Source organism: Larus michahellis, chromosome 8, assembly GCF_964199755.1.
Source record: "Larus michahellis chromosome 8, bLarMic1.1, whole genome shotgun sequence".
In the NCBI taxonomy this organism is placed as follows: domain Eukaryota; kingdom Metazoa; phylum Chordata; class Aves; order Charadriiformes; family Laridae; genus Larus; species Larus michahellis.
Window position 1 is genome coordinate 2084626 of NC_133903.1, and position 28000 is coordinate 2112625.

The window sequence follows — 28000 nt, forward strand, 5'->3', positions numbered from 1 at the left end:
CTTTGTATGTTTGTTTTAAAGGAATGCCAATGCTTTAAGAATGTATGTTTTAATGTTGATTTAGCTCGGAGCTCTTTGCTCTTCAGCCTGTTTAAACTAGTAGTTAATTGGGTATGTGGAAGCATTCTTCGTAGAGTATATTTACTTAGGAATTTGCCTCTTTTTTCTTTTTACCAAATTTTAATTTTATTGGTTATTCTGAGAGAAATAAATAAAATTTGACATTACCAATAACAGTAGCTTGCTCTCAGGAACTGATAGGGTTGCATGCTCCTGTTTCATTGTTGTTAATAATTTTCCCAAAAGTCTCTTTAGCTTTTGTGGCATTAGTATGTTACATCATGACTTAAACTTAGTTTATTTGCTTTAAAAGATAAGGATAGAATAGGCTCTACTTGAGATAGTACTGTCAACATCTAAGACTTTAAATGTGTAATTTTTTTACCCCTTGTAATGTAGAAAATAAGACATGCTTTCTTGCAAATTTTCTCAATTCTATAACAGACTTCCTGGTGAATATTTCTACTCTGCCAGGGTCTCGTTTGTGAAATAGCAATTACCACTTCCTTGGTCACAAAGAGTGGTTGTGAGGAAATGCCTAGATAGTATGTTGATAGAAGTCTATTTATGTACCCAAAAAGACTTCAGTGGTAGTTCACCCTTGTCCTTGCCACGTGCTTGCAGAGTATATACGATGTGTGTTTGGTGCTACTTCCCCTCTTGTGATGTTTCTGTGCTTAAAGGCCACTATCAGAGCATTTCATCACCTTCCTTGAAAGCCAGGACGCTTTCTGCAGCTGTACTAGGGTACTGAGGCCGGCTGATTCTGAAAGTGATTTTCAGATAAACAGGCTTGTGAGGTAGTGGTGCGGTCTCATGTCACTCATACTTCATAGCCCACATCCTCTGGAGGCAGCCAAGGGGCTTTGTGCAAAGGTAAATTCTGATGCACTGATTACAGGAGTCCCTCTGCTTCCTTGTGTTCTGCCCTTCTACTCTGCTCATTTATTGTAACGCTGATTCAGTTGAATTGCAAAGGAGAGGTGACACTTGAGATGATTGTTGTTTTCTGCATTTCCAAAAAAAGCAAATAATCCAGCTGCTGCCTCTGCAGGAACGTGGAAGGTAGCTCATAAGTTGAGGCACATTCTAGTGTCCGCTTGTGTTCTAGCTGAAATGTGTGCTTCTTTTTAATTGCCTTTAGGTTGTCCTATAAATGACCTCTTATTGCTTGGTGGGTTCTTTCACTATACATCCTTTAGTACTTAGGTATTTATGGGCTTCTGAGGGAGGAAAAAAGGCTACTTGAAGGCCCAATAATGCTTGCAGCAAAGCCGATACCAAAAGCCTATATGAATCTGAATCCAGACAGATCTATGGTACCTAAACCAGAAATCTGCTGGGAACCCACAAGTGTTTGTTTAAACTGGAATTAAGTCCTGTGTCTACCCCTCAGGTTCTCTGCCAAGTTTTGTGGTTTTAAATTTCAAAAATATTTTATTGGCGTGTTTCTGTTCCAGTTGTATATGAAAACTTCATAAATGAGAAGAAATAATATATGAAAGGTGGGAGTGCTGTTAAACATGAGTGAACAAATTAGAGGGAGTTATTGTCTTCTACCCACCCCTGGTCTGTTCCATAGTTTAAAGTTCTGCTGTAATAAGCATTTAGAATATTTCTCGATAAATTGGGTTGACTGTTTGTTTTGTGGAGTCTGTTTTGAAGAAATGGATAACTAAAATTAAGCTATTGAATTAGTAGCCAAGTTTTTTTTAAAAGAATCCAGTTCAATAGTAAATTTTAGATGCTTGTTTTTGAAATTGTGGTGGTTATCTCTGAAGATTATTTTCAAGTTCTGCTTAAGTCAGTTAAGTCAGTTTTGTTTTGAAAAATTGAGTAAATGTTTTTCCCGTTCAGTCTGAATTAATTTTAGAGCATCAGACAATGAATCAAACCAAGCCCCTAAATGTTCTAAGAGTGATTTCTAACTATGTGATGTCCCAATGGTAAAACCTGTTATCTTTACTAGAGATCTGGTGCTATGAAAACCAGCTATTAATAGACCTATGCATAAATATCTCCAAGGCTTTTCGGTTAGCCATGCCATTGTCAAGTACGTATTTTCTCTAATACTAACTTAATGATATATTTCAAACCTTAGCAAATAAGGAGTATGATGTAAATTCTAGCATTTTATTTAGAAGTCAAGTAAATGGAGAACTGGTGGGAAGGGGGAAAAGAACAGGAAAGAAGCTGAGCCAGTATGTTATTTTTCAAAGCCTGCCTTTGCCCTGCCAGTATGGGTAGCAGAGGCAGAGGGAGGGGTTGGGTAGCTACTGAAAGGTCACTCACATAGTCTGGCTTTCCATGTGGGAAAATATCGCTGGGTGTCAGAAGCATGATATCAGCTATTGAGTTGCCAGTTAAAAAGTAGATTTATTGATGAAATGGTGTGTGCTAAGCAGTGGAGATCAGCTCCAGTGGAAACTAAACAGAGGCATCCGTGGCTTGTGGCTTCAACAGTCTTTCTGTTGGGATGGACCAGTTTAAACAGATCAACCTTAATCATGGTTTTGAATTTCAATAGTCACATGTCTGAGACATCTGTTTTGTTATTGTTTAAAACGAGTGCTATCTGATGTTATCAGCAATCCTCCTCTTGAAATTCACTGTATTTCCACTTTTATTACTGAGGAATTGTTGCTTTCTGGTCTGTTTCCTATGACCTAAAATGAGCTCTTATTTGTTTTTAAAGTATGGCAGCAGTTGTTGTGTATTCTAGCAGTATTTGCTGCTTATTCTAGCAAGAGAATCAGACAGCTTTGCTAATACTTCTGCACTACTGATTTAAGCTTCCTCTAAACAAACAACAAATTTTATATGCAAGCCAGTGAAAGCATTATGGCTCTGGGACCAGTGAATTAAGTTTAGAAAAAGATGACTTAATAGAAATTCTTTCTCCACACACCAGTCTTTAAATATTATAAATAGCAGAAGCGAGAGACCTTAATTTTCATTATCCCCGTAAACTCATGGGAGGTGCTTGCTTTCAGAAAGCTATAATGTTTAGGCCTGTAAGTTTTGATATTTTTTTTTTTTTTTAAAAACAAGAAGGAAACTGTCTTCAGTAGTAATAGAGATAATCCTTCTGCCTTATTGATATCGGGATTTGGAGGCTACAGGTGGAGTAAGAGCATTTTAGTGTTGTGTAGAGATTTCTTTTTGAACTGCTTATTACCTGTATGTGTGACTCTGCTTTTTGACTATTTGTTATGTATATGTAGCTATACAAAATAACTCCTATTTCAGCATAGCAAAGTGTATCTCCAAAGTGAGATACTTGTTGAAGTTTTGATTATAAGAATTAAAGTGTAGCTAGGGGTATTTTTACCTTAGTTTAGCCTTGTCAACACAGTTGTGTGGAATATCCTTACTGCTGCTGAAACAGGAGCTGTAGATAATCTGAAAATAGACAGGATTCTGCTTTGCTAACCATGCAAATCCAGGATAGCCAAATCCCTCTTTGTTAACCACAAATAACCTGCTATCAAAGAATCTTTACTAGAAAAGCAAAACATTTTTTGTGTCTAATAAACTGAGAAGGGCTCGATGTTTTTTGCAAATATTTTGAATTTAAAAGTCAAATCATACATAATACCACAAGTAGTCACCCGTGCAGCTCCACAAGTTTCTTGATATGCCAACATCAATTCTTGTTTTCTTCCTAAAATTATAAAACCTTTCAAAGAAAGCTTTACAAGTGTGGGTTGGTTTTGGGTGTGGTTTGTTTTTTTTTTTTTTTTTTGTAAGTGGATGGCACCCTGGAAAATGTACCTAATTCTAGCCATGTGAGTCATTTTGCTGCTGGCTCTTCTGCTAGGGTGTGTGTTCAGTGTTTTTATAACAAGAATAAATTAACCGATACCAAATATTTCAATTTGATGTGAAATGAAGGAAGCTCCCTTGCTGCTTAGTGGATGGTGTTCAAAGGTTGCAGGGTAAAATAATTTGACTATATGTAAAATCTTTCTCAGGCTTCATCTGTGTTACACATGTTGGTGCACAGAACAGCCTGTGCTTTGCTCAGTGGGCTTTCAAAGCAAAACTCATTGTGAACAGACCTCAAAGTACGGCTACGTAGGTTTTTTTAAAAATCTTTATGCTTAGCTTTTGGGGATGCCAGCATAACTTAGTTCCTATGGAAGTGTTGTAGTGCAATTGTGATAACAGTTTGGCTCATATTGCAGTAATGTTCCAGAGAACTCGGAAATTGCTCAAAATAGACTAGAAAGAAAGTTGTGGTCAGAAAGATGCTGAGCTTCATGCACTGATGATAAGGGATATCTAGCACTAGCAGCAATACTGATGAAATACTGAGAGCTCCATATTTCTGGTAACGGTAGCTGTTTTATTTCGATACTTCATAACACAGGCTGAACAGTGCAAGGGCTCTTACATTGACTTTAAGTAACTTTAAGTCATTGCATTACTTTATTTTCACCTTTTACAGTATGATTTGAAACAGTCAACATGGACTTTTCACGTCTACACACGTACACTCCTCCCCATTGTCTGCCAGAGAACACTGGCTATACATATGCACTCAGGTGAGAACTCTTTTCTTCTTGTAGAGAAACTATATGTTCTCTGAATGTTGTTAATTCTGAAGAGTTTAGCTTTCATGGTAAGTAGTTGAATTCTTTGAAGAAGCATGGTTTATCTAGTCTGTTTTGAAAATAACTGCTGTGTCCTAAATGGAGGAAAGAATACATGCTGAACTAACAGGACAATGACTAAGATAATGACTCAGTGTTTATTAGTTGCTATGAATAAATGAGTCTCCACCTAGTTACAATTGCTGTTCTGTTTCTGTAAGTACGTCATCAAAATTCTTAGATGTTTTCTGGTATGTCTTGTAACTTCTGTATGTGTTTTCTTCTGTGACTTGGCAGCGTTTTCACTTCAAAACACTGATTGATATGCACTTGTTGCTACTAGTGTGGAACTTGGCAGGAATTCATGTTTGATTACTTTTTTTAGCAAAACTGCTTGTTGTGTGAATGTAAAATCTGTATTCTAATGAGCTTGCTTTTTTTCTTATATCTTTTCATTAAATTGACCATTATTAGACTGTTTGTCTTAAATCACTTCCGTTTTCTAAAAATAACTCTGTAGTGTTTGCTAGTTTCTGTATTACATATTCAAAATCAATGTTGTGATGTCCATTTGAGGTTTTTTAGTATTAATAGAGCAGATTGTGGATGCTGATTTAATCTATCTAGCTTTTCCTGTTGTTAGTAGCTGTATTTTGAAGCAAGAATACATCGGTAAGCCTGAGTTATTAGTTTAGGAAACTTCAAGTTTAAAAAAGAATTTTGTTCATTAGGATGCTGTATGAGTTTGCTTTTCTATTCTGTGCCTGTAGATCACTGTTGCTATGTAATGTATTTAAAATATAGTATTTAGGTTGGAGAATACTTGGCTACTTGCCAACAAAAAAAGTTGGCAAAACTAGAATTGAGATCACTAACTTAATGTTCTTGCTTTTGTGTACTCTAAAACTGTAGCGTTGTCAGTTTTCATTGGGGATCATGTGTTTTGTTTTGGGGTTTTTTTGGGGGTTTTGTTTGTTTGTTTGTTTTTTTAGCTACAGCCTGAAGTTGATAGTATTGCAGCATGGGATGTGTTTTACATTGCATCAATTAAATTGCATGTCTTCCTGAATTTTTAGAAAGACATGGGTAAAATGTTGGTTAAATACAAGTAGGTTTACTAACTTCAAGAAAAGGCATGCTGGACAATGACAGATGATTTATGTGCTCCTTCTCTGCCCCTCACCTGTGTGTATTTTGTTTATATTCTGATCTGGCTCATTCTGCCTTTGATAATTCAGTCTTTACACAATCTGTCTGTGAGTTACTTTAAAGAAATTGTCTTGTGCGTGTAGCACTGCAGAAAGAAGTACAGTGAAGTTAGATACCACAAAGTTATTAATAGAGTTGGTTATGACCTATTAATAGGATTTGTATTAATACTCACTGGGATTACTGTGTGTTCATAACTGTTTGTAGCGCTTCTGCTTTGTGCTTTTACTTCTCCAGTCCAAATCAAAAAAGCATTAAACTGATACAGCTAAATAACCTTTATCTTCCTCAAAACATAAGTCAAACTTGTGAATCTCACCCACTTGTCAACATGTAATTTACACCCCCCACTTCAGGCTGATCTTTCCTTTAGTCACTGTCATCTTTTGAAATGTGTTGTTTTTGTCAATTCGGGTACCTTTAACACTGCCTTTTCTTCACAAACATGGTTTACATTAATAAGAATTTGGGTTGGGGTGTTTTTCCTGTGTCAGGATGTAGCTTTCCGCAAAATAGTTGAATAAAATCCTTTTGGTTTTATGTGTGTTCTGGGACGGATGGAAGCAATAGCTAAACTCGTTGAGGTAATGTCCTTGGTCAGTTAATACAAGCAGTGCCCTGGTCAGAAAGCGTACAAACATTCATATACTGATTATATGCCTGCGTCCATGTTAAAGACATTTGTTTAGCTATAGTTCTGTAGGTGCATTGCATTTCTCTATTATTATCTTGAATAGTCAAGAACATTACTGCCCATTTCATTCCAAGGAATACTTACAAAATAAATAACACTTAAGGTCCTCCAGACAGAGCTATAGGTGTGCTACAATTGGCAGACCTCATTCTCATTACACTTATAAATAAACCTTAAAATTAACCCACCAGAGTCCAGGACTCTCTTCTTCTATAGAAGCTTCAGTGAAGGAGGTGTGAAGGTAATAGCTAAGAAGTTGGAAATGTAAGACTAGATCCTGTCAGCAGATCTGCCAGCAGCCATGGGAGCTGTTTGTTGGGCAAAGGAACCGGAGTCTGCACTGTTTGTGTAGGTTATCTAGGAGTGTAGGCCAATTGCATCCCACCTTTAAGATGTTTTTTGCTAGCCATACATATTTGATAGGAGGACCATCATTGTACAAGGTCATTTCTGTCCCGTGAAAGGAAAGGCAGGGTTGTTTACTGTAGTCTCTTCTGTAGAAGAAAAAAGGCCGCTTTCCAAAGCGTCGAAAAGTGAGATGGGAAGTTAGGAGGCTTCTAGATACTGTCCTGCTGACAGAGGGCAAGTAATTCACTTTAAATGTGAAGAGAGTTATCCTGCACAAGCAAGAGAGAAGCTGCCATTATTTTTTCTTTTTAGATGGTAGAGCCCAATTCCAAGCTATGTATCCAACCCAAACTGATATAAATGCTCTTTGAGATACTAAATAACAGCAAGTGTTCATAAACAGAAACAAATTGAGGCTGGTGACAGCTGTCAGCTTGTCCTGTGTACTTTGTGTTCTTGTGAATTGAGTATCTGTGAGAAACATTGGGTGAAGATGAGGAAAAGCAAATGCGTAGTGGCAAGTGTAAATAGCAAAACCGAGTTCGGAAACAACTGTTAAGGGAGGGACTCGATAGTAAACTATTGTGGCTCTGACCCTTTCAGAATGAACAACAGGAAGGGCCTTATTTAGCCCATATTCTCAATTCACATCTGTCAGGGTGCGAGCTGTCTAAACAATATTTTTGAAAACTGTAAAAATTAATCCTTTTGAATGTAATCAAATGTAGACTAAGTCTGTTTTCACATGAGGAGGTTCCTCTCTTATTTCCTCTTCTTCCACCCAAATGTAACCAAGGATTAATAAGCATAATGTATATAGTAATGTATGCTGGGTTTGTCTTAAGCTGTGCTTAGACTCCTGCCTCGCTCAGGGCTGTGCTGCATTAGCAGGGCAGACAGATGAGACCAAGCAGGCGGTGCTGAAGACCTGACATCAAATCTGTGTACCTGTGGGCAACGGGAGAAGTTATTTTGCTGGTCTGGTCCTGAGGCCTGATTGCCGGTTTGCTGCTGGAGCAACTGGCTGCTTTCCTGCAGTGCAGTCTGGGTTAGGGTTTTTTTTTTTTTCAGATGAAAGAAATGCAGTTCATGGGCTCTAACACAGTCCCATCCATCTTATGGGCTTTACTTTGCGTTGTGGAGCAATCAATAAACCTACTTCTAAAGCACACCCACCTTGTCAGAACTGAATCATTACTGTAAGTGTAGCTACTAGGCCTTCTGATGTTAACTTACTTGTATGCCAAATTAATCATGGGGGCTGAGGGGAGACCTTATCACTCTTAGCTGCCTGAAAGGAGGTTGTGGTGAGGTGGAGATTGGTCTCTTCTTCCACATAACAAGGATAGGACAAGAGGAAATGGCTTCAAGTTATGCCAGGGGAGGTTTTGATTGGATATCAGGAAAAATTTCTTCACTGAAAGGGTGGTCAAGTATTGGAATAGGCTACCCAGGGACGTGGTTGAGTTGCCATCCTTGGAGGTAATTAAAAGATGTGTAGACGTGGTGCTGAGGGACATGGCTTAGTGGTAGCTTGTCAGCACTAGGTTAATGGTTGGACTTGATGATCTTAAAGGTCTTTTCCAACCTAAATGAATCTGATTCTATAATACATATCATAATATTCTTTCGTAATGTTCTGGGGGTCTTTAACGGTTCTATATGAAAACTATTTCCATTAAACTGTTTTTGCACAAATATCTTTTATAGTAGCTGTTTATATGTATTTTTAAAGGGAAAGCTTTCATTTCAAATACAGATTGTGCAGTAGAATCTACTCATTCAGACCTAATTTACTTGCTTGTTTTTGTTTATTATTTTGGGGAGAAGGAGCTGAGCAATACCTTGCTCAGCTCTTCTTTTAAAAGAAAACAAATGAAAAACCCAGGAATATTGAAGTAAATGCGGTTACAGCTCTGTATATCCCTGCGGCCCAAGGTGGGGACAGGCTCTGTAGGAAAGCTGGCCTAGAGCACTTAGTGTGTAGATATTTTGGGTCACAGTGCTGAGTGGGTCTAGGACCTGGCCTCCTCCTGCACGATACGCTGTGACAACAAGCTCTGCTCAATTACACAACTGAGTGTTTCCTTTGGCTGTAAGTAGGAGTATTCTACCTTAGGCTAAACTTATGTTTTAGTAAATGTACTTCTTACTGACTCCTCTGTTAAATCCGTTTGTATTTGCCTTGTATTGCTGCTTTGTCTTTATTATAAGTTTTTTGTGGAGGTTCTGAGAGAATCGAGTGTAAAAGTGTGGAGTAGAGTTCCTGGGGTAATGATGTGAAGCTTGTCTACATGTAAACTTGGCTCTGTAGGATAAAACAGAGAAAAACAGATGAAAGACTCTAAACATTTATTTGTACAGAGTTAAATATTTCCAATTACTTGCATTAAATTAAGAAGTCTTTTAAAAGCACTTTTTAAAAAGTAATAGTAGTTAAACTAATGTAGCTGAAGTAGGGAAGCCTTTAAGTATCTTAAAGGGGGGAAGTTCCTGCTTGTTGGGAGATGAAAATTTGGAGTAGTGTGGCATATGGATCTTTGGTTCTCAAAACAAGGAATTGACAAACACAAAATAAATAAGAAAACCAAAACTTTGACTATAAATTAATCTTTACCTTGCAGCTTAGAGTGCATCATGATTTTTAATTTGCTGCTAGGCGTGGTGAAGAAATTGTGTCATGAATAGCTTCCTTTCTCAAATTGGTCCCAAAAGGACTGTTTGTCTGAGGCTGTAGAACGAATGCTTGCTCTGGCTCAACTTCAAATATGGTTTCCATGGTGGTTGTTTCTTTCTGTGATTTGCTTTCAGTTGTTAAACTTGTAATATGAATTGCTTAAGAGAACCTTGAACGCTTACATACTTCTAAGTTATTTGGGTTACATGGCGCATCTTGTGGGAATTGCTCCGTAACCCCAGATAAACTGCTTTTAGTGGAAATTTAGACTAACTTGAAGGGCATGTTTCTTACTAGGGAAATTTTCCCTTAAACTCTGGTAACTTTGCTGTTCTTATTTTGCTGCAGTTCAAGTTATTCTTCATCTGCTTTGGATTTTGAGACTGAAAACAAAATAGATCCAGTATTTGATTCACCAAGAATGTCACGGCGTAGTTTACGGTTAGCTGCTGCGGGATTTAATAAATCAGATGATGCACGAAATGATACCCTTCATGACAGCTCTTATGCTGGAAACATGTCCTTCGGAGTACAGTCTTCTAAGTAAGCATTTTTTATCATACAAGTTAATTTATTGGTTGCAGTCTTGAGGCTTCCTATTGGAACGTGATAGTCAGACGTAGGTTACCTACCGTTTTAGTCTTTGTTCTCAATGTTTACTGCCATACTTTGAAAATTATGTTCATCATGTGGCTTGCAATGAAGCCTTTGCAAAAGTATTGGTGCTTGAATGTGAGGATTTTCTTTTAAGCCTGATTTGAGCTGTCTGGTCCTGTCAGCGTTAAAATACCTTGACTTTTTTTCATTTAAAATGAGAGACGAAGAGAAACTTGCATCTTTAGTGCTATGTCTTATTCGTCTTTGCTTTGTTTCCTAGGACGATGAAACAACGCAAAAGTATGAATAAACAATCTGGCAGTGTAAGACACACGCCGAGGAAAAATCTATCCAGCTCTTCCATTTTTAGCCAAAGCAGTTTCAATAGCCATGCCAGTGATGCATCAATGGTATCCACTGTATTGGATGAATCTTTGATTCGAGAGCAGACAGAAGTTGATCATTTCTGGGGTAGGTAATCATTGCCGTTGCTCATATCAGACTGTGAAAACGGCTTATGGTTTGGTGCATATAAACATATGTCCGCATCTTCCCTCTTTTCCCCATGCATTTTTCCATCCTGCCCTCAAATGTGTGCATGTACTTAATCTTTTGCTGTAGATGTCTGCTTGCTAAAATGCCTACTGGAAATTCACAGTCCAATCTGTATACTTGATTTACTGGCATAGGCAGCATCAGGACACACTGCACAGTCAAGTTAATATGTCAGGCAAATGTATACAATTTCGTGATGCAATACCACGGATTAAATAGTTGTAAATATCTCTTTATCATTACTTTCTTCAAAATGTGTGTAAAGTACTGTATTTAAAAAAACGCAAACATGTAACTTTTCCTTTAAAGGATAAAGGAAAAGCTTTTTTTTTTTTTTTGTTTATAGGCAGAAGTGTGTTTCAACTTAACATAACTTAATCTGAAAGTTTCAAATTAGTGGCACTTAAAGATTTCCTGAGAGGGTGTTTGTGTGTGACTGGTTTGGTTTTGCGAATATATACAAGTATGCCTTTCTGGAACCTACTTTTTTCATTGAAGAGGGAAAATATGTGAGTTGTCTACCTAAAGTATTGTCTAGGTAAAGTGTTGCGTAGGAGAACAACAACTTGTTAGGTCTCCAATGAGGCTGTTTGTTTCTAGTCAGTATGCTTGTGACCTTCCCAGAGTCCTAATGCGAAGAATTGTTTCAATCTTAGTAGAACACGTTCTAAACTTTCGGTTACCTGACTCTTAACACAGGATCTTAAAATACAGTAGTACCAAAGTAGTTACCAAGCAACAGAAACAGCATAAGCTTGTAATTAGCTGCTTTAAAGTCACATGGGAGCTAAGAAAAGGTGTAGCTGTCACTCACATTGTCTGCCGCTTCCATGGTAGAATTCTTTTCACTGTTACCCTACCACATTAATGTCTGAATGTATGGATCTGTTCGTGTGGTGGATGGCAGAATGTTAAGAATTAGAATACTAATCATAAAGTACCTTTTATTTGCAGTCTTAAAATTAGTGTGACTTCTAATTTGAGTTCACATCAGGTATCATAGTTGATTACAGGATTAAAGGACTTCCTTGTATTTGGGACTAAATTTTTTTTTTTTTCTTTTGAAGGCCTTGATGATGAAGGTGACCCTAAAGGTAACTACGCTTTGCTTTTCCTTCCACATTCTGTTTAATGGTAACTAGTGATGACAATACTGATGCCAATGCTCGGTGTGTTTTACTCTTGGTTTGCTAGGTAGTGATACTACACTGACACAGGGAAACGGCGATCTAGCAGCAGCAGAAATGCAGACCACAATGATCAATGGCTACACATGCAATGACTGCAGCATGCTTTCGGAACGGAAGGAGGTTCTCACAGCATACTCAGCTTCTCATGTGCCAACTTCCAGAATTTACTCCAGGGACAGGAGCCAGAAACATGCATCTAGTAAGTTACTTTCTCTTCTGTCTTGTCTGGATAGCAGAATGGTATACAGCTTAGTTGATGCATTTTCCACAGAGTGTTATTTAAGTACTTTTACTACCCTGCTAAATTTACCAATAACTAAATTTTAGAGATCAGCGTATATGAAATGCCTTTTTCTATATCAGTTGAAACTTTATGTACGTGTCAGCTTTTGATATATAATTACCTACTTTTTTCAATGCTGCTGTAGGAATGAAAAAATTTCAAAATGAGAATGCTGTGATATCTTAACAAGCTGTATTTCCAAATTGATTTGGAACACAATAGGCTATTCCAACCACCAATGATAGTAAGAGTCTCCTAATCTGGTATTGGATCTACATCTGTTTACTATGTTTTTGGTCAGGGTTTTCAGATAAACTTTTTCTACACAGTCTGGTGGGGTTTTTTCTGACATGATTTGAACCGTCAGGATTGAGCCAAATTATTACTTTGCAGTGCTTCTGTTATCCATGAAATGTCTGAGAGGTGATACCTTCCTACTTCCTGCTGTGTTTTTTTTTTTTTCTCCTCACTTAAACTTCCAGTTTATTAGTGTGTTTTTAGAAGCTAAACTTCAACTACTTGAAAAACTGATTCCAAATAGACTTCCTAGTGACTACATTCCTAAAGCTCGAAAACAAATGACTCAGCTGTAAGTAAGGGTCTGCCTCTCTAAGGCAATCTCTATTCTGAGAATGGTTGTCCTCAAGGTCCTGACTTCTTCTTGCATAGCATCTTTAATTTCTTCATAGTTGGTGGTCCTCAGTTACCATGAAGAAGTTGTTTCTTGAGTGGCCTTGAATTAGAAAGAATCCCCCCAATTTGGGGATTCTGTAGGTGTGTTACTCTTCAATGAAGTCTGTTTTCAGTAGCAAGAAATCGGTTTGGATGAACTATAATGTGTGATTTCAAATGCTTTGAGGCAAGCATTTCTTTTTGGTAAATGTGTAGCACAGGCAGGAGTTCTGTTGGCTTAGTGTAATGAACTAAAAGTGACACTGTATGAAAACACTTTTCTGTGCTCCTGAGTTTGTATTCACACAGGAGAATTTTACAGGGAACTCATCTTTGTACATTCCTTTGAACTTTAATCCCGTAGTTTGAGTTAAACTTGAGGAGGATGGGAGAAGGGGCACACACTCTAGGAAAGCAGCAATACGGGGGACTGCAGTTTTGTTCCTGTGGCTCTGAAGAAGTGTCTGTCTCTAGCAGTTGAGGCAGACCACTGCAGTAACTTCCTCCAGTGTACCAAATGGAACAATGTAAAGGCACAGAAGGTGGGAAGTCCTCACCCTTTCAAATCCAAAATAAGAAAGTAGCTTGTCTCTTTGGAGCTGTGACCCACGAAATTAGTATCAACAGCTCACATCATTAAGAAATCCTGAGTTCTGTATGCAAGGAATTCATTACTACTTGGAGTTCTTAATTCTCACTAAGAAAAGGTATTCATGCTGAAATCATACATTCTGTCTTGTAGGCGTTTTCCCTAGGATGTGTCGTTCTTAAAAAGCTTTGCTGTAATATATAGTGCATCCAGACTTTTGAAACTGCCCTTGCTTAAGTTCTTACTCCTGGATAAACAGCGGCTTTCCATGCTTTGTCCTCACTGTTTCACAAACAACTGGTCACCAGAGAACAGAAGTATGGCTTTATGTAGGTGAATAATTTGTATTCACACTTCTTTTCAATAGGAGGAACCTATTTCTACACGAATAAGATTCTGCGATTGGTCAAACATGCTACAGCATCTTTTGCATCACTATTAGTACAACTATTTCAAATGGTTTTGCTGAAGCTGGGTTATGAATTTAAAGGTACCTTTTTCAGTTGTCTTCCTTGGTCTCCACACAAAGCTGGAGTGTGTGTCGGTTGTTTTTTTCCTTACAGGCTTCATCTTTGGCACTACTGTGGTCTTTTTTTTCTATAATCTTTTGTCTGGCTCCCATCTTTCTCCCTTTTTAATTACCTCAGTTGTGCTACCCTTTTCTTGCTTTCCCTTTGTTTTGAAGTATCAGGATTCACATATGTGAGATCTGTCTTACAGTTAAGATTCATGTGTTGATTTTTACTAGGAAGTGGTAGAAAGCAGTGTTTAAATTGAGAAACTTAAGTTGATTTTTAAAAACTGTTTGGTGTCAAATTCTAACTTTCGTCTTCAGGTTTGGGCTATCCTGTTACTCTTAAGCTCACTGTGCACTTAAAGCTTGATTATCTCTGTCTCGGAAAACTAAAGCTGCCATCATCACTCTGCACTACTCTGAAGCACATCTTGTTTTCTTTGAAAATGTTCAGTTGTTCTTTGGTGCTTTCTCTTTTATAATACACGCTCTACGAGTGAAGCTAAATTGCCATAGGCAGAAGGTAACTGATTTTTGTGTGTGAATAAAACTCCTTTCTCTCCTGTTCTCTCTGTGTCTGTGCCTAATAATTTGTTAATGCTCTCTTCTCCAGTCTTAAGATCTTTGGTAAAATCAACACTAAGATGTAACAGTTGGCCCATTTGACAGAATGATGGGAATAGGGACTCAAGATTTGATGAGTTGTTACTTGGGACTTTTTTACTAACTTTGCTATCTGAAAAGAAGCAGAAAAGTTTTTGAACCGAAAGGTTCTCTCTTACTTAAAGAAGAAGAAATAAGATTGGACAGAGTAGGCTTCTTCCTTGATCATTTTTCAGGTTTCCTGTGGGTAACCTGGCTTTAATAGTGAACCAAGCCAGTCTAGCTAAAATCTGCATATATGATAGCTGAAACGTGCATATGTGAAAGGCTTTGAACTTGAGTTACATTCCACGTACGCTTTTTGAATGTGTTGCAGCTCACTCAGACTACTGTGGAAGCATGAATGTAAAGGAGTTTTATAGAGAAGATAGCCATCTTGGTGTAAATGAGGAGTCAATATGTAAGTATAATGATTGGTGTTGTCTTTTAGCCTTGGGCTGTACACCAGGCTGTTGCTATAGTAGTAATATCAGATGCCCCAGGACTCTGTGGACGTTTGTTTTGCGACTTAGATGTTGGGGGCCGGGGGGCTGGAAACGGTGGTTGCCTGGTGTACTGTAGTATTTCCCCAAGCAAGTTTTATTCCACCGAAGTTTGCTTAGTGGTTTTTGGTTTGCTAACTGATATCATGAAATAGACTTGTTCAAGTTATCTTGTAACAATCTTGATTTGATCCTGGCTTTGTCCCATTAATCGACTGTTACCACAACCAACAGGTGATGACTGTAAGGGGAAGAAACACCTTGAAATACACACCACAGACCACATGCAATCCTCATGGGCTAAAAGGGTAGCAAGGACCATTTGGCACACCTTTTCTTATGCAGGTTGACTTGGACCTTTTTTCTTTTGCTTTTATTTTGCATTGCAATCTCACAATGTTAATCATTCATACTGTTTTGCGTTGTTTGGTTTTTTTTACCTTCATCTATCAAAGTAGATTAAAAAAGTGTAAAGTGTTTAAAAATTAATTTACTTAACACCTTTCCTGTTTGACTTCTTACTCTGATACTGACTTTTGTACAAGCTTGTCAGACTGCTTACCTATTAGTTAAAAACACAGTGTAGGGACAGCATATGCCTTCAATGTTAGCAAGAACAAGTCAGATTGTTAATTTTTTGCACTTTTGGGGAAGTCTGTACTCTGGATAGGTTGAAAAGCTGCCTTTAACTGAAAGCAAGGTGTGAGGAAATGGTGTGCGGATTATTTGAATAAAGGGGTTTTAACACTTTATTTTTGTTCTAGTGATAGTCAATTTTTACAGGAATCTTATATAGGGATAGAATCTTCCTGTGAGATGAGCGTTCCCTAGCTTGAATGACAGAGACATCAAGAATCTGTTGAGTGCTCTTTATTCAGCAAAGGAAAATGAGTTGAGACTCTTCAAGTCACCTAAATGCTTTGCAAAATATTGGGTTGGTATATCTATAATCCCTCAGATTAACCCAGAGGTATCTGCTAATCTGAAAATGTAGGATTATTTTCTAAATGTGTACTACGTAGTTTGTTCTGTAGAATGAACAGTCCTAGTCTTGGATATAGTAACTGTTGGCTTCAGTGGGCTTTAAGTTACAGCATTTTGGTTTAGTGCATTGTTTTTTATGTTGCTGCTGTTGGTTTTGTTTTAGTTTTTTCTCTCTTTTTTTTTTTTTTTTTGGGACTCCAAACTGCCATGCTGAAGATCCTTGGGAACATCTACTGCTTGTAACTTTTAGAAGGGAATATTTTCTATTATTTATCAGTATTTCTTGGACATCATTATATAATTTTTTCACTAGGATTTAAAATTTTTAATTGTTCCCTCTTCTTCTACACGTGAACCTAGATAACAAACTCAATGTATAATTCGGAAGAAATGAGATGCTTTTAAAGTAGTGATGTTCTTCAAACTTGTTTGTATGGTAGTACTTTTTTTCCTGTTCTCTTATACTTAGGATGGCATTGTTAGATAAACACGCTACGAAATGTAAACTTTTTGTTGATTTTTGGAAAAGTGGTATTCTAACTGCACAGGTGCTGTTGATCTTTATATGGGAGAATTCTCTTTCTAAATTGTCTTCGTTTTACTTGTCTTCGTATTTATTAGTGGTTTGCTTTGATTTTTTTTTTTTAAATAGTAAAGAACCAAGTTTGTAGATTACTGAAAGGTATGGTTTAAAATTATGCAGAACATGTAACGGGCAGAGAATTGAGTCTGGTTTACTGCATGTACTGTGAAAGAACCTGAAGCTCATTTATGTATGTTACCACATAGAGTTAATTTGTTATAACCTAGGTTACTTTATGCTTCACGTGTTGCGAAAAGTGGGAGCAACGGGATGGCTGGTGTCTCAGAAGGTGTTGTCTCTACTTTGGCTGGCCATTCTTTCTCCAGGTTACTATCCTAATCCGTGTGTGTGTGCGTTGCCTTTTGACAAACTAGGAATCTGCAGTGTGTGGCTTACACTAGTTCAGCCATGCTTATGCTGTAGCTTTTGTATCTTGAAACGCATGTGCTACTTTACTTTCTTTACTGACCAAAATATGCTTCATGAGAGGGTATGCCTCTGTTCACGGGCATAATGGGAGACTAACCAGGCTATTTCATGAGGGAATGAGTGTGTGAATAGCACAGAAGATGCGGTGTCAAGAATAATGGGGTGTGTTGGGGTTGGTAGTTGCTTCCTATCACGGTATTCCTCTTAGCAAAAAGTGATGCTGCTAACCTGCGCATTTCTTGAAACATACCGAGGTCTGCAGTGCATGCCAACTTGGATTCAAGCATTAATACTGAATTTCTGGCAGGATTGTGTTGTTATAACAAATAAGCATTTCATCTTTTTGCATGACTGTTGTTTGTCTTGAGTAGCTGATGTTGTAATGCTGTCAGACTTGTGATATCTAGATGTTAATAGGCTGCACATGTTGCCTGTACTCATTAATTTCTTTGCTGTGCAAAGTATTCTTGGTCACAATTGCATGTCCCTCTGCTTGGTTTCTCTGAACACGTGCTGCAGTAATTACATTTCACACTACCACTTTTTGTCTTCTAGGGAGGGCAGCTTCTGGCTTGTTCAGGTTGCTTAGAACTGGGTGGTATCAACTTGTTACTCTGATGTCTTTGCTTAAGGTGTTTCTTCTTAGAAGGTGTGTATCCTTTGAAAAAATCATTTTGTAAGCAAATGATTTACCCATTATAATAAAAAACAATAAAATATGGTAAATGTATTGTTTCTAGTAAACTTTCCTCTCTCTGTCTCTAGATGCCTTCCAAAGATCTACAAGCTATTACTGTTTCTTATCCCACTCCTGTTTCTACTAGGTATGTGCATCACTTAGCTACAATACAAATGGGGGTATGCTTACTACAGCTGTTCCAAAATAGCATTTTTAGTTGAACCTTCAGTTTATGAAGAAGATGCAGAAACAAAAAAGAGCAAGTTTGTTTGTGAACAGGGCAGTAATTCAAACTTTCAAAGTACTGACAAGTCAGTGAGCTTTCCCCTTACCATGAATGGAATACCCTTGAGTTCATAGAGCTATTTTGACAGACAGAGTGGGTGAGTAAATAAATGCACTGAAGACCTTTTTTTTCTTTTTTTTTTTTTAACCTCCCTTCATGGGAATAGCAATGAGCTTATAAAGAGCAGGCTGCGTACTGATTGCTTTGACTGTTGTTGATCTTGGTAAAAGTATATTTAAGTTCTTTTACCAATTCATCCTAAATCTTTCCTTTGCTCTAGGCCATTTTAAGCACACTTAGTTGCTTAAAATACTGCTATTTAGACTGGTTAGTTGACAATATTCCAGGCTAGCTGTCTAATTTGAAATAAACAAAGTCAGTTTAAAATATTTACTGAAAGTGCTGGGCTGTTTCTGAAAAGCAGGTTCATGTCTTTGCATGTCCTAAAACACTTGTAACTATTTTGGGGAGAATATGAAGCTTCTCAGAAACTTACAGTGGAGATTCAAAATCCTCTGTACTAGGGAGAATAAGAAAGGAAGAAGTTACCCCGTGTAGAAAATGCTGCTACTTCTCACTAAGAAATTGCAAAAATAAGTGTGATCTTTGTGAAATGCTAGATTGTTTCCATGGAAGCCTAAGTTTCCTCCAACTTTTATTAGATATTTTGCAATGTGGCATGTATTAAGTAGGATATAAGGCAAGATATTTTTCCACTGAGATAAAAAGCAGCATTTACATCTGCCTTCAGTGAGCAAGGCCTGTCTAATCAGTAAATGAGATCTAGGTCCCAGGAAGCAGTAGTATGAGAGTAAGGATATACCATGATATATAAGCGCAGGTTGTCTGCCTTGCAACTGTGTGATGGTACTGATGGATGTTCCCTAATATTCTTGGGTGCTTGATTTAACAATTTTAAAGCTGGCGCCCACTTATTTTTGTTTAGACTGGAGTAGTGTCCACTGTGTGACATCTGCCTTGCAAACTGAAGGTAGCTTGTGTCCTTAAGAAAGAAGGTGTTTTGTAGATATAAGCAGTCTTAGGGGAGAATTCTCTTGAACACCCTTTTCGCTTTTTGTTTCTGATGTAGGTGTATGGTTCTGGGGGTTTGGTGGCTTTGTTTCATTATTACCTGCATTGAACTGGACAAGAATTGATAGAATACAGAGAACCGATGACTCTGTTCGGGTTCCTGAGCCACAGGCTGATTCCTTTCACTCTGTACAACCCCCAAAGGTAAGGGGGAACAGTCTAGGGAAGAACTCTTGTATCTTTTAAGACTTATTAACTCGCATGTCTTCAGTATTTTGCAATAACTACTTGATATATGAAAGTAACATAAATAACTTGATTTTTATATATTTAAAAAAAATCTTTATACCTTAGGATACCATAAGCATCTTTGATTCTGGTCGTATAAGTGAGCTGGAAAAGCAAATGGCCTTCGTGTCTGACAGATGCCATCACCATGATGAAGAATATAGCAAAGTGATGCTTCTACTCCGTAACCTTCAAGATCAGGTTGCCCAGATGAGCGACAAAAGTGAAACATTGAAGCTAATACAAAATGTGATGGGTCAACACCTTAAAGATATGAAACTGGAGGAAAAGGTAAGATAATTATTGATGCTTTCTGATACCGATCAAAGTATTCTGTTTTTATAATGGGGATTATTAGCAATTTGACTTTAGGATTCTTTTTCTGTTACAGAATTAACTGATAGGTAATAAAAGCCAGTGAGTAGTCACTGGCATTCATTCCTCCTTTGTTATTGTTGACAAGGAATTGATTCCAGATAGCTGGTCTAAAGTAGAATCTTACATTGTTGAAAAGCATCTGGATTTATCCCGTTTTCATACAGAGAAAGAAGACTGTAGGAAGGGCTAGTGACAAAGAAGGGGTTTTGTGGTAAACTTCCCTGTGTATAACCCCTACTACTGCTGAATCGGGCATTTATATTTATTACAGATTCTATAATTTCTCACCTCCCTGCAGGATAAGTCACTTAAGCAATCACAGAATTACATCAAAATTATGCTTTGTAGAAAATATGAATTATGCTATTTGTACTCCAAAAGAAAATACACCATGCTTTTTCCCTATTTTTTAAGACTGACTTCCTGGCTTTACATCAAGAACATGAGTTCCGCATCCTGACACTGGAAGACCTTCTTGCAAAACTCTCTGCTGAATCCAAGGTACAGAGAGTTAGCTTTGCTGACTTGCTCTGATTGTAACCCGTTGATAAAATAGACTGATTTCAGGTTTTTGTTGGCTGTCCCAAACCCCAGTTTGTTTTACTGTAGCTATTACAGTTCTTGAAGTCTTAAAACTTGTTTGTGTTCTTGCTCCCCCTTCTTGGAGGGGGTTTCAGTTCAATGATTAAAAATTATTCACTTGACCAGTAAGGCAGGTTCTGCTTGGAAAATCTTATTATACAGAGGCACAAACATAAACGTGGGGGGACAGTCCTGTATAGGTGATGCTAAAATCTGTCATTGTCACGTAACATTCTTTATCTCCTTTCTGTTGCTTCTGTTTCTTTGTATACATTAAAACTAACTTTTGTATCTTTTAGGACATCCAGAAGGAGCTTGACATAGCCAAAGCAAAAACAGTGAGGTATAAGCACTTCTCAAGTATATTTTGCTTTTTCAGTCCTGGTGCTAACTGATAATGATATATGTGTTCCTTTTTAAAATAAAACAATCCCGTCCTTTGTGTCAGTTAACTGACCTTAAGAGTTTGTATTGTCAGCGTGGAGTCTTCTGTTTTATGGCAGACTTTAACTGTGCTGCTGAACATCAGCACAAGGCCTGCTCCCAGTGTGTGAGCAATCCTACAACTACGTCTTTTGCTAGAGAAAGCTGTTTATTTAGTGGAGGAGAATGACTGACTTCTCAGCCTCTTGTAAATGCATTTGAATCTTTCCTTAAATTGCTTAGTAACTGCTTTTGATAGGCTTCATAATTAAATTCTTGAATTGTATAACTTCTAACCTTTGTCTCTGTTTTTGGTTTGTCAGCTGTACTACTTTCCTCTCATGTACTGGGTAATAACCAGATAAAAACTGCAGCACTTCGTTAAGCTTCCCCATTAGAAAGAGGAAAAGAAACACTTATTTGCTGAATTGTCATTTAAGTTAAATCTAAATGTAAAATGGCTTTAGAATGATAGCTGAACACCTGCCTCTAAAGTTAGTCTGGTTTAAGTAAAGTAACCTGAAACTTGCTCTTACCAGCAGCAAACTCATGCAAATTAAGTTTGACTGGTTTGCCAGAAACCTTAAATTCCCTAAAATCTATATAAGTTTGAGTTACTAACTTGTCAGCCTGGTGGTGTTCTGCAGTCATCACTGCTGGATTTGTTCACAACTTCAAAATACTTCGCTTTGAATATAGTAATCCCAAGTACGCCTTAAGTAACATCTTGAAGGAACCACAAGCTCACAGTGTCTATCATAGTGAATAACTGAACTAGGAAGGCGCTTTGTATTAGACAATTATGTTCTCACACCTTTGGAATTTGATCCAAACTACTTTTTCCTAATTACTGCCTCCTTGTTTTTGTCAGAGATGATGATGAACATAGTCAACTCTTGTCCAAAGTTAAAAAGCTAGAACTAGAGTTGTCACAGATGAAATCAGAGCTCTTATCTGGGGAAAGTGTGAAGACAAGTTGCGAGAAAATGGATGTCATTCATGAAAAAGTAGGTCCTGTAACTTCTGTAACTGCTCCAGTAAAACTTGGTACTACTTGATTTTTTTGTTCACTAACTTTATTGAAATGCAGTACAATGAGTAATGGGGGGGTAGCATTCACCTTAAAGAATGGTAGTGTTTTATGGAGTGGTACTGTGAACTTTTCCATTAGTGTGTAACACTTTACTAGGCAAGAGTTTATGGCTTGTCTTCTACAATGGCAGGGTTTTTGTATTTAAGGTGTGATGCAATAGCAGTTCTGTTTACAGTACTTTGCTGTTCTTACCGGCGTATTTTGCTAACCCATGGAAATGTGGAAAAGAAACTTATGTAAAAGCAAGTTAGGTTTGTTATCTGAGAGTTGTTTTAAAAAAATCATGCTTAAATTCTTTTGAAGCCTTTTATAAGATCTGACTGGATTGTAGCCAACAAAATACAACAGTGAGTATTGATACAGGATTATCAGCTTGACTAAAATTCCATCTTGTGATAATGGTCAAATATGATTTAGCTATTGTGTATGGAATCAAAGCGTACCATGAGTGAGTGATAAGCGACTTGCTTAACTAGGCCTAACGCTGCTCCCCTTAGAGCTGCCACGGTGCCGCCTTTGAACTGCTGCAGTCAACTGGTGGTTTGCATTTTTTATTCTGAAGTGTTAGTCACACCACTGATGTGAACGGCACAGTTTGCCGGGGCTTTTGGGTGTGTCTTGGTCACCAACCAGATGATGCATTTCCCATATGTTCTTCTGCGCACCTGACTGGTCTGGTACGCCACTGTAAGTCAAGGTAGTTAAAACCCATGTGAAAGCTAGACTTCTGCATAGTGCTGGATGTATGTATTGATTTCACACGTGCCTGTTATATATAGTATTACTTAATGGTTTATAAAGGCTAGTAATTTCTATTATAATTGTTAATGGCTTCTACTAGGTGGGTGCCCAGGTCAAAGAATCTGTCAAGCTGATGCTTTTTGGAGATCAACAAGAAGACACTCCTGACTCGCTTCTCCAGTGGCTTACATCCAATTTTGTGAGCAAAAGTGATCTGCAGACTCTGTTGAGGGATCTAGAGTTGCAGATCCTCAAGAATATTACTCTCCATATGTCTGTTACAAAGCAAAAACTAACATCTGAAGTAGTAACAAATGCGGTGACTAATGCAGGGATATCTGGAATCACAGAAGCGGTGAGTGAGTTAAGTTCTCAAAAGTTCCACTTAAACTGTAAAGGGTCCTTTTATAGACACTTTGTGGAGCATGACTGCAGATATAAATGTTAATGATTAAGAGATGTCAGCAATATTAATTGAAACAAGGACAGCTATAGAAGATGCTTTATCACGTGTATTCTTACAGCATTGCTTGTTGCCTGTTGTGAATGCTTGTGTGTTTTCAAAGTATGCTTTCTTGAAAATTGAAGAATTGCCAAGAAACAGGTATGCCAAAGAGACGCAGCTCAGGGTCTTGGGAAGGAGGGGGAAAGCATGCAGCTTCTGAAGAGAACACCAGTCAAGGTGCAGTACGAATTTGAAGACAGACAACCATGTGTTAAATTGGCCGTTTTCTTGACAGAGTCTTACAAAGATTTGTGATGGAGGGCAGCATCTCAAAAAGATGCTTGCAACTTCACCGATGCGTGTATATATATCAATTATTTTATCACTTGATATTATTAAAATCTTTCTATTCTTCTCTGTGTACATCTGCAGCAAGTACAAATTATTGTAAACAATGCACTGAAACTCTACTCTCAAGACAAGATTGGTTTGGTGGATTTCGCCTTGGAATCTGGAGGTAAATAGTAGAGGAAACACCCTTTTAACTATTCATGTTTATAGTATTTACTAAAAATCTTAAAATGAGGACTAAAGGTTAGTAGAGCATCCTTGTGTGTTGTCTGATGATCAGACTACCGCAATCCATGGATGTTGTTTGCAGGGTTATGTATCAGCCCAAGTATGCGTGGACAGGGGTAGAATCGTTCTGGGTGATAGAGAACCCCAGGTGTGTTTGGGGAGGATGCACACACCACTGAACTTGCTAGAGAAAAATTTTTCAGCCCTCTTAAATGGAAAACCTTTAACAAGTTCTTAACATAACATCGTACTTGATAGAAGCATTGTATCCCCAGAAAATTATTAGACTTTGACAATACCTGTAGTAGTCTTTTCTGAGGAAAATGACTGGTACATTCTTTAAGCTTCGTACAAACGTCTGCCTTAAAAGTCTTAATTATTTCTGCTAACCTGATATATCTTTTTTGAGGTGGCAGCATTCTGAGTACTCGCTGTTCTGAAACCCATGAGACCAAAACAGCATTACTTAGCCTCTTTGGAGTTCCTCTGTGGTACTTCTCTCAGTCTCCCAGAGTGGTGATACAGGTAATTAAAGGCCAAGTAAAAAAACTCAGCAATGTTATTTTACATTGAGGGGTTTGGATTGTTTGGATGCTGGATGTTTCAGTCTGTAATGTACTGGGGGTGGGGGGGGTGGGGGGGGGGCACAGGTACTTTGAATTATGTTCCCAAGAGTGGGATTCTTCTGGTAGTTTCTGGGCACTGCTGAAGTCCTGCTCTTGACCCTTACTTGGCTGGGGCACTGGAGTTCTGCAGAGTGTGAGTGCTGGGAGGGTTCCTGGTGAGAAGTAACCTCGAGGTGGGTCTTCAAAACACTGCTGGTAGTTCGGGTGGATATGCTGTCTTTCTGAAGAGGTCTACCAAATAAGTTATATTCTGCCACTTACTAATGTCCTCCTTTACTTATTAAACTGTTTTTACTCAACCCACAAGGGTTTGGGTTTTTTCCTCCTTTTTCTCCGTCTTCTCCCTACCCTGCAGGGGAGTGAGCGAGTGGTTTAACCCCAGCCAGCAACTAAGACTGTCCCTAATAATTCAGAATTCATTACAAGTTTTTATTACGGAAAAATCATTACTAAATGCTTGTGGCTGGTTTTGTTGTTGGTGTGTCCCATCCTGTTCTTTCCCCCTTCCTCCTGTCTAGCCGGACATGTATCCAGGGAACTGCTGGGCTTTCAAAGGATCACAGGGGTATCTTGTAGTTAGACTGTCAATGAAGATCTATCCAACTGCCTTTACTGTGGAACATGTACCAAAAGCACTTTCGCCGGGAGGAAATATCACCAGTGCTCCAAGGAACTTTGCAGTATATGTAAGTCTGTCTCTGAACTTAAGTTGCATAAGTATGCGTAAAGAATATTTGTGTTACATACCTTGGAAAACAATGACTTAAGGGGAGGACAGGTAAAACGAGAAACTGTTTCAGTCACTGCTCTTAAAATTGCTTATATTTTTCTAATGAGCTTTTAGATTAGGAGTAAGCGTTGCAACTAATTTTGGGGGAGTTGTTTCTTTTCTCTTGCTTCATAACATACATTATGGCTCTTCGCCTTATCTATGATGTGCCTTAAATCTTTTTTTAAAATTGATTTTAACTAGCACCAGAGTTGCGTAGGCAGGGTTGCAGAGTATTGTTGTGATATCTGAGAACTCTTTGTTTAGTTCTTCTAAATGCGTAAGCAGTCATCTGCAAGCATCTGAATCTCGACTTCCGTCTTGTTTATAAGCTTGATGTTTTCTTGTTCTTGTTTGTGCTGAGCAGTTTATATTGTACACTGTGATACTGGGTTTGCCATGGAGATTAAGGGGTTTGACCATGAAAACATATAAACATAGCACAACTATTTGCAGTGCAGGAAACTCAAATACAGGGCCGTGCGTCAATGAGCATTAAGTTACATGGGAAACATTCTGATGCTGGTTTGATAGACTTCCGAGTGCTGTCTGACACTCAGGTTCTGCAGGTGTGCTGCTGGTTTTGGTTTGACTTCAAATTTGACGGAAGCAAAAAATCTTTATCCTGTTGTTACAGGGTCTAGATGATGAATATCAAGAAGAAGGCAAGCTTCTAGGACAGTATGTCTATGATCAAGATGGAGAACCACTGCAGATGTTTCCAGTCTTGGTAAGTCTGGATGGCAAGATTTAAAGTGGCAGGAGAAAGATACTCAGATTTTCTATGGTAGTACACAATGAGCAGTGGAGGAAGAAGGGCTCCTTCTCTGGGCTCGGTAGAAAGTATCTACCTATCTGCCTCAAAACCTATGGGCTAAATAGGGGGGAGGAAAGGTTTGTGCCATCTGCGCACAAATGGTGTGAAGAGTCTGCTTCATGCTGCTTCTGACTCCCTTCGCAGGTAACAAGCTGTAAGGCAAGGGAGGTTCTGTTCAAAGCAGCACAAAGTCCCCAAGGCATGCCCTGGTTATTGATGACGGTGGTAGCTGCAACAGTTTCAGAAGGCAACTTCAGTTTCACCTGTTCGTACCAAAACCTAACACTGGTTTGTGTGTTTGCTTTTTCCTTCTGCAGGAGAAAAGTGAAAACGCATTCCAAATAGTGGAACTGAGAATTCTTTCTAACTGGGGCCATGCAGTATATACATGCCTCTATCGGTTCAGAGTGCATGGGGAACCTGCCGAATAATCTCCGACACTACAGCTTGGGTTGGTTTTGTTGTTGTACATTTTGTTCTGAATTTGTATATACCAGAAAGCCTAGAACACTGGAATCTTTAAAGGACGAGGATGCAAGATACATACTGCAGAACTATTGATCCTCTGATAAAGGCAAAAGACTGTCAGCAGAACTGTATGCAAAATAACTTCATTTGCTCTAATGCTCAGCTTGTAACTGCCAGTAGCTTTATTTTGGTGTCCATGCTGAGAGAAATAATGCATGCGAGCTGCTCTGGTTCATAAAGCCCAGTTGGCAAACAAGTGGCACCTATTTTATTACAAATGAATGTATAGGGTTGTTTTTTTTTTAAAAAAGAATAAACCACACTTTCTGCAACTAGGAATCTGTTTTTATTTTATTTTTTTTTAATCCAGGACTTAACTGCATAATTCTGTTAGCTGGGCACCGTAAGCCGAAAACTGTGGTACATTTTAAACACTGACTGTGGCTGAAGGTGTCCTTCAGTTGACCCTTGGTTTTGACCTTTTTGGTGGATCCCAAAGGGCTTCTTTGATACTTGTTGACTGTAATAAATATTACTGTCAGGGAAAGTTAACACAACCAAAACTAGTTTAAACACCAGCGACTGAGAATGCTTTACTGTAACTTGGGCCTGTGAGTTGCTCTAAAAGTCAGGGATAACTTTAAGTTCCTTTAAGGGGTTTTTACCATAGCAACTTGGCCGGCTTGTTCTTCTTCAGTGTTAATTCCAAATCAACCTTGATGTACTAACTGGATCGGAGCTGATAAGCCTGCTACATTGTTTAGTAAACATTGTTTAATTGCTGTATACTGATCTTAATTTGTTAGAAGTGATCTCATGGGGACAAGAATTCCTTAGGCTGGTTCGTTGTTACCCTCAGTATATGCTGTACTGTGAGAACACCACAGTCCAGGTGCTGCAAACCTCACTGCTCCGTGTCAGCAAGGGGACCTGTGCCCCGCACGGCTGTGGGGAAGAACGTGGTCCTTCGGGATCATCCCGGGAACCCTGGTCAGTGTGAGGCCAGCGGAGAGCCAGGCTGCTCCCCAAAGCAATGCGTCCACCTTGGAGCGAGAGGAAACTGCCTGTTGCCCCCTCGGGATTGCTGCTTCGACCACCCTTTTTAGAAAAAGATTCCTGGAATGTACTTGTATGCAGAATTTTTATCTTGCTGTTATAATGCATTTTATAACACATGAACTGTTAACACATGGGACTGCTGACTGGCTTCTGAATAGTCATGTATGTTGCACAACAGTCCTCGAGTGTTTAAAACAAACAAACAAAAAAGTCTCCATGTGAAGAACTCTTTTCACCTGATCTAGAGACAGAACCTATGGCCTACGCAGAGGAGCTACATTACACGTGTACAGGTGTTTTCATACTATAGGTTACATATTTAAAATTAGAGTTATCCTGTATAAATTGAAATTAGGTAGCTGGGGTGGGAATATTTTGAATAACACTAACTTATTTTTAAAAAAGCAAGATAGGACTTTGTGCAATGTATTTTTGTAAATGCTTTTCAAAACGTCTGTTATTCTTTGCTGTCTCCAAACTGACGAGATGCTATTGAGATGTTTAAATAAAGAGTTTTAATTTTTGGAAGTGCATGTAATATTTGAAACAAGAAATAAAGCTTTGTTTCTGTATTTTTGACCACCTGCTTAAATAACGTTAACCTGGATGCC

General features: G+C 38.3%; 1 protein-coding gene across 14 annotated transcripts in view; it reads left to right on the plus strand.

Annotated features, from left to right (window-relative positions):
* Positions 1–27961, plus strand: part of SUN1 (Sad1 and UNC84 domain containing 1) — a 34905-nt gene extending 6944 nt beyond the window's left edge. For 5 of the 14 annotated variants that reach the window (XM_074598674.1, XM_074598671.1, XM_074598675.1 and 2 more), the window contains 22 exons: positions 4511–4607; positions 9932–10126; positions 10461–10651; positions 11803–11829; positions 11930–12124; positions 13837–13959; positions 14963–15046; positions 15363–15473; positions 16923–17021; positions 17680–17773; positions 17890–17948; positions 19180–19325; positions 19476–19700; positions 20202–20288; positions 20669–20712; positions 21664–21799; positions 22727–22981; positions 23504–23588; positions 24060–24175; positions 24795–24962; positions 25683–25775; positions 26180–27961. In XM_074598674.1, the coding sequence (XP_074454775.1) occupies positions 4531–4607; positions 9932–10126; positions 10461–10651; positions 11803–11829; positions 11930–12124; positions 13837–13959; positions 14963–15046; positions 15363–15473; positions 16923–17021; positions 17680–17773; positions 17890–17948; positions 19180–19325; positions 19476–19700; positions 20202–20288; positions 20669–20712; positions 21664–21799; positions 22727–22981; positions 23504–23588; positions 24060–24175; positions 24795–24962; positions 25683–25775; positions 26180–26293 (2724 nt within the window). In that variant the 5' untranslated portion in view covers positions 4511–4530 and the 3' untranslated portion in view covers positions 26294–27961. The remainder of the gene's footprint in view (positions 1–4510; positions 4608–9931; positions 10127–10460; positions 10652–11802; positions 11830–11929; positions 12125–13836; positions 13960–14962; positions 15047–15362; positions 15474–16922; positions 17022–17679; positions 17774–17889; positions 17949–19179; positions 19326–19475; positions 19701–20201; positions 20289–20668; positions 20713–21663; positions 21800–22726; positions 22982–23503; positions 23589–24059; positions 24176–24794; positions 24963–25682; positions 25776–26179) is intronic. The other 9 variants (XM_074598684.1, XM_074598682.1, XR_012588827.1 and 6 more) reach the window with 8 other exon arrangements.
* Positions 27962–28000: the final 39 nt, after the last annotated feature.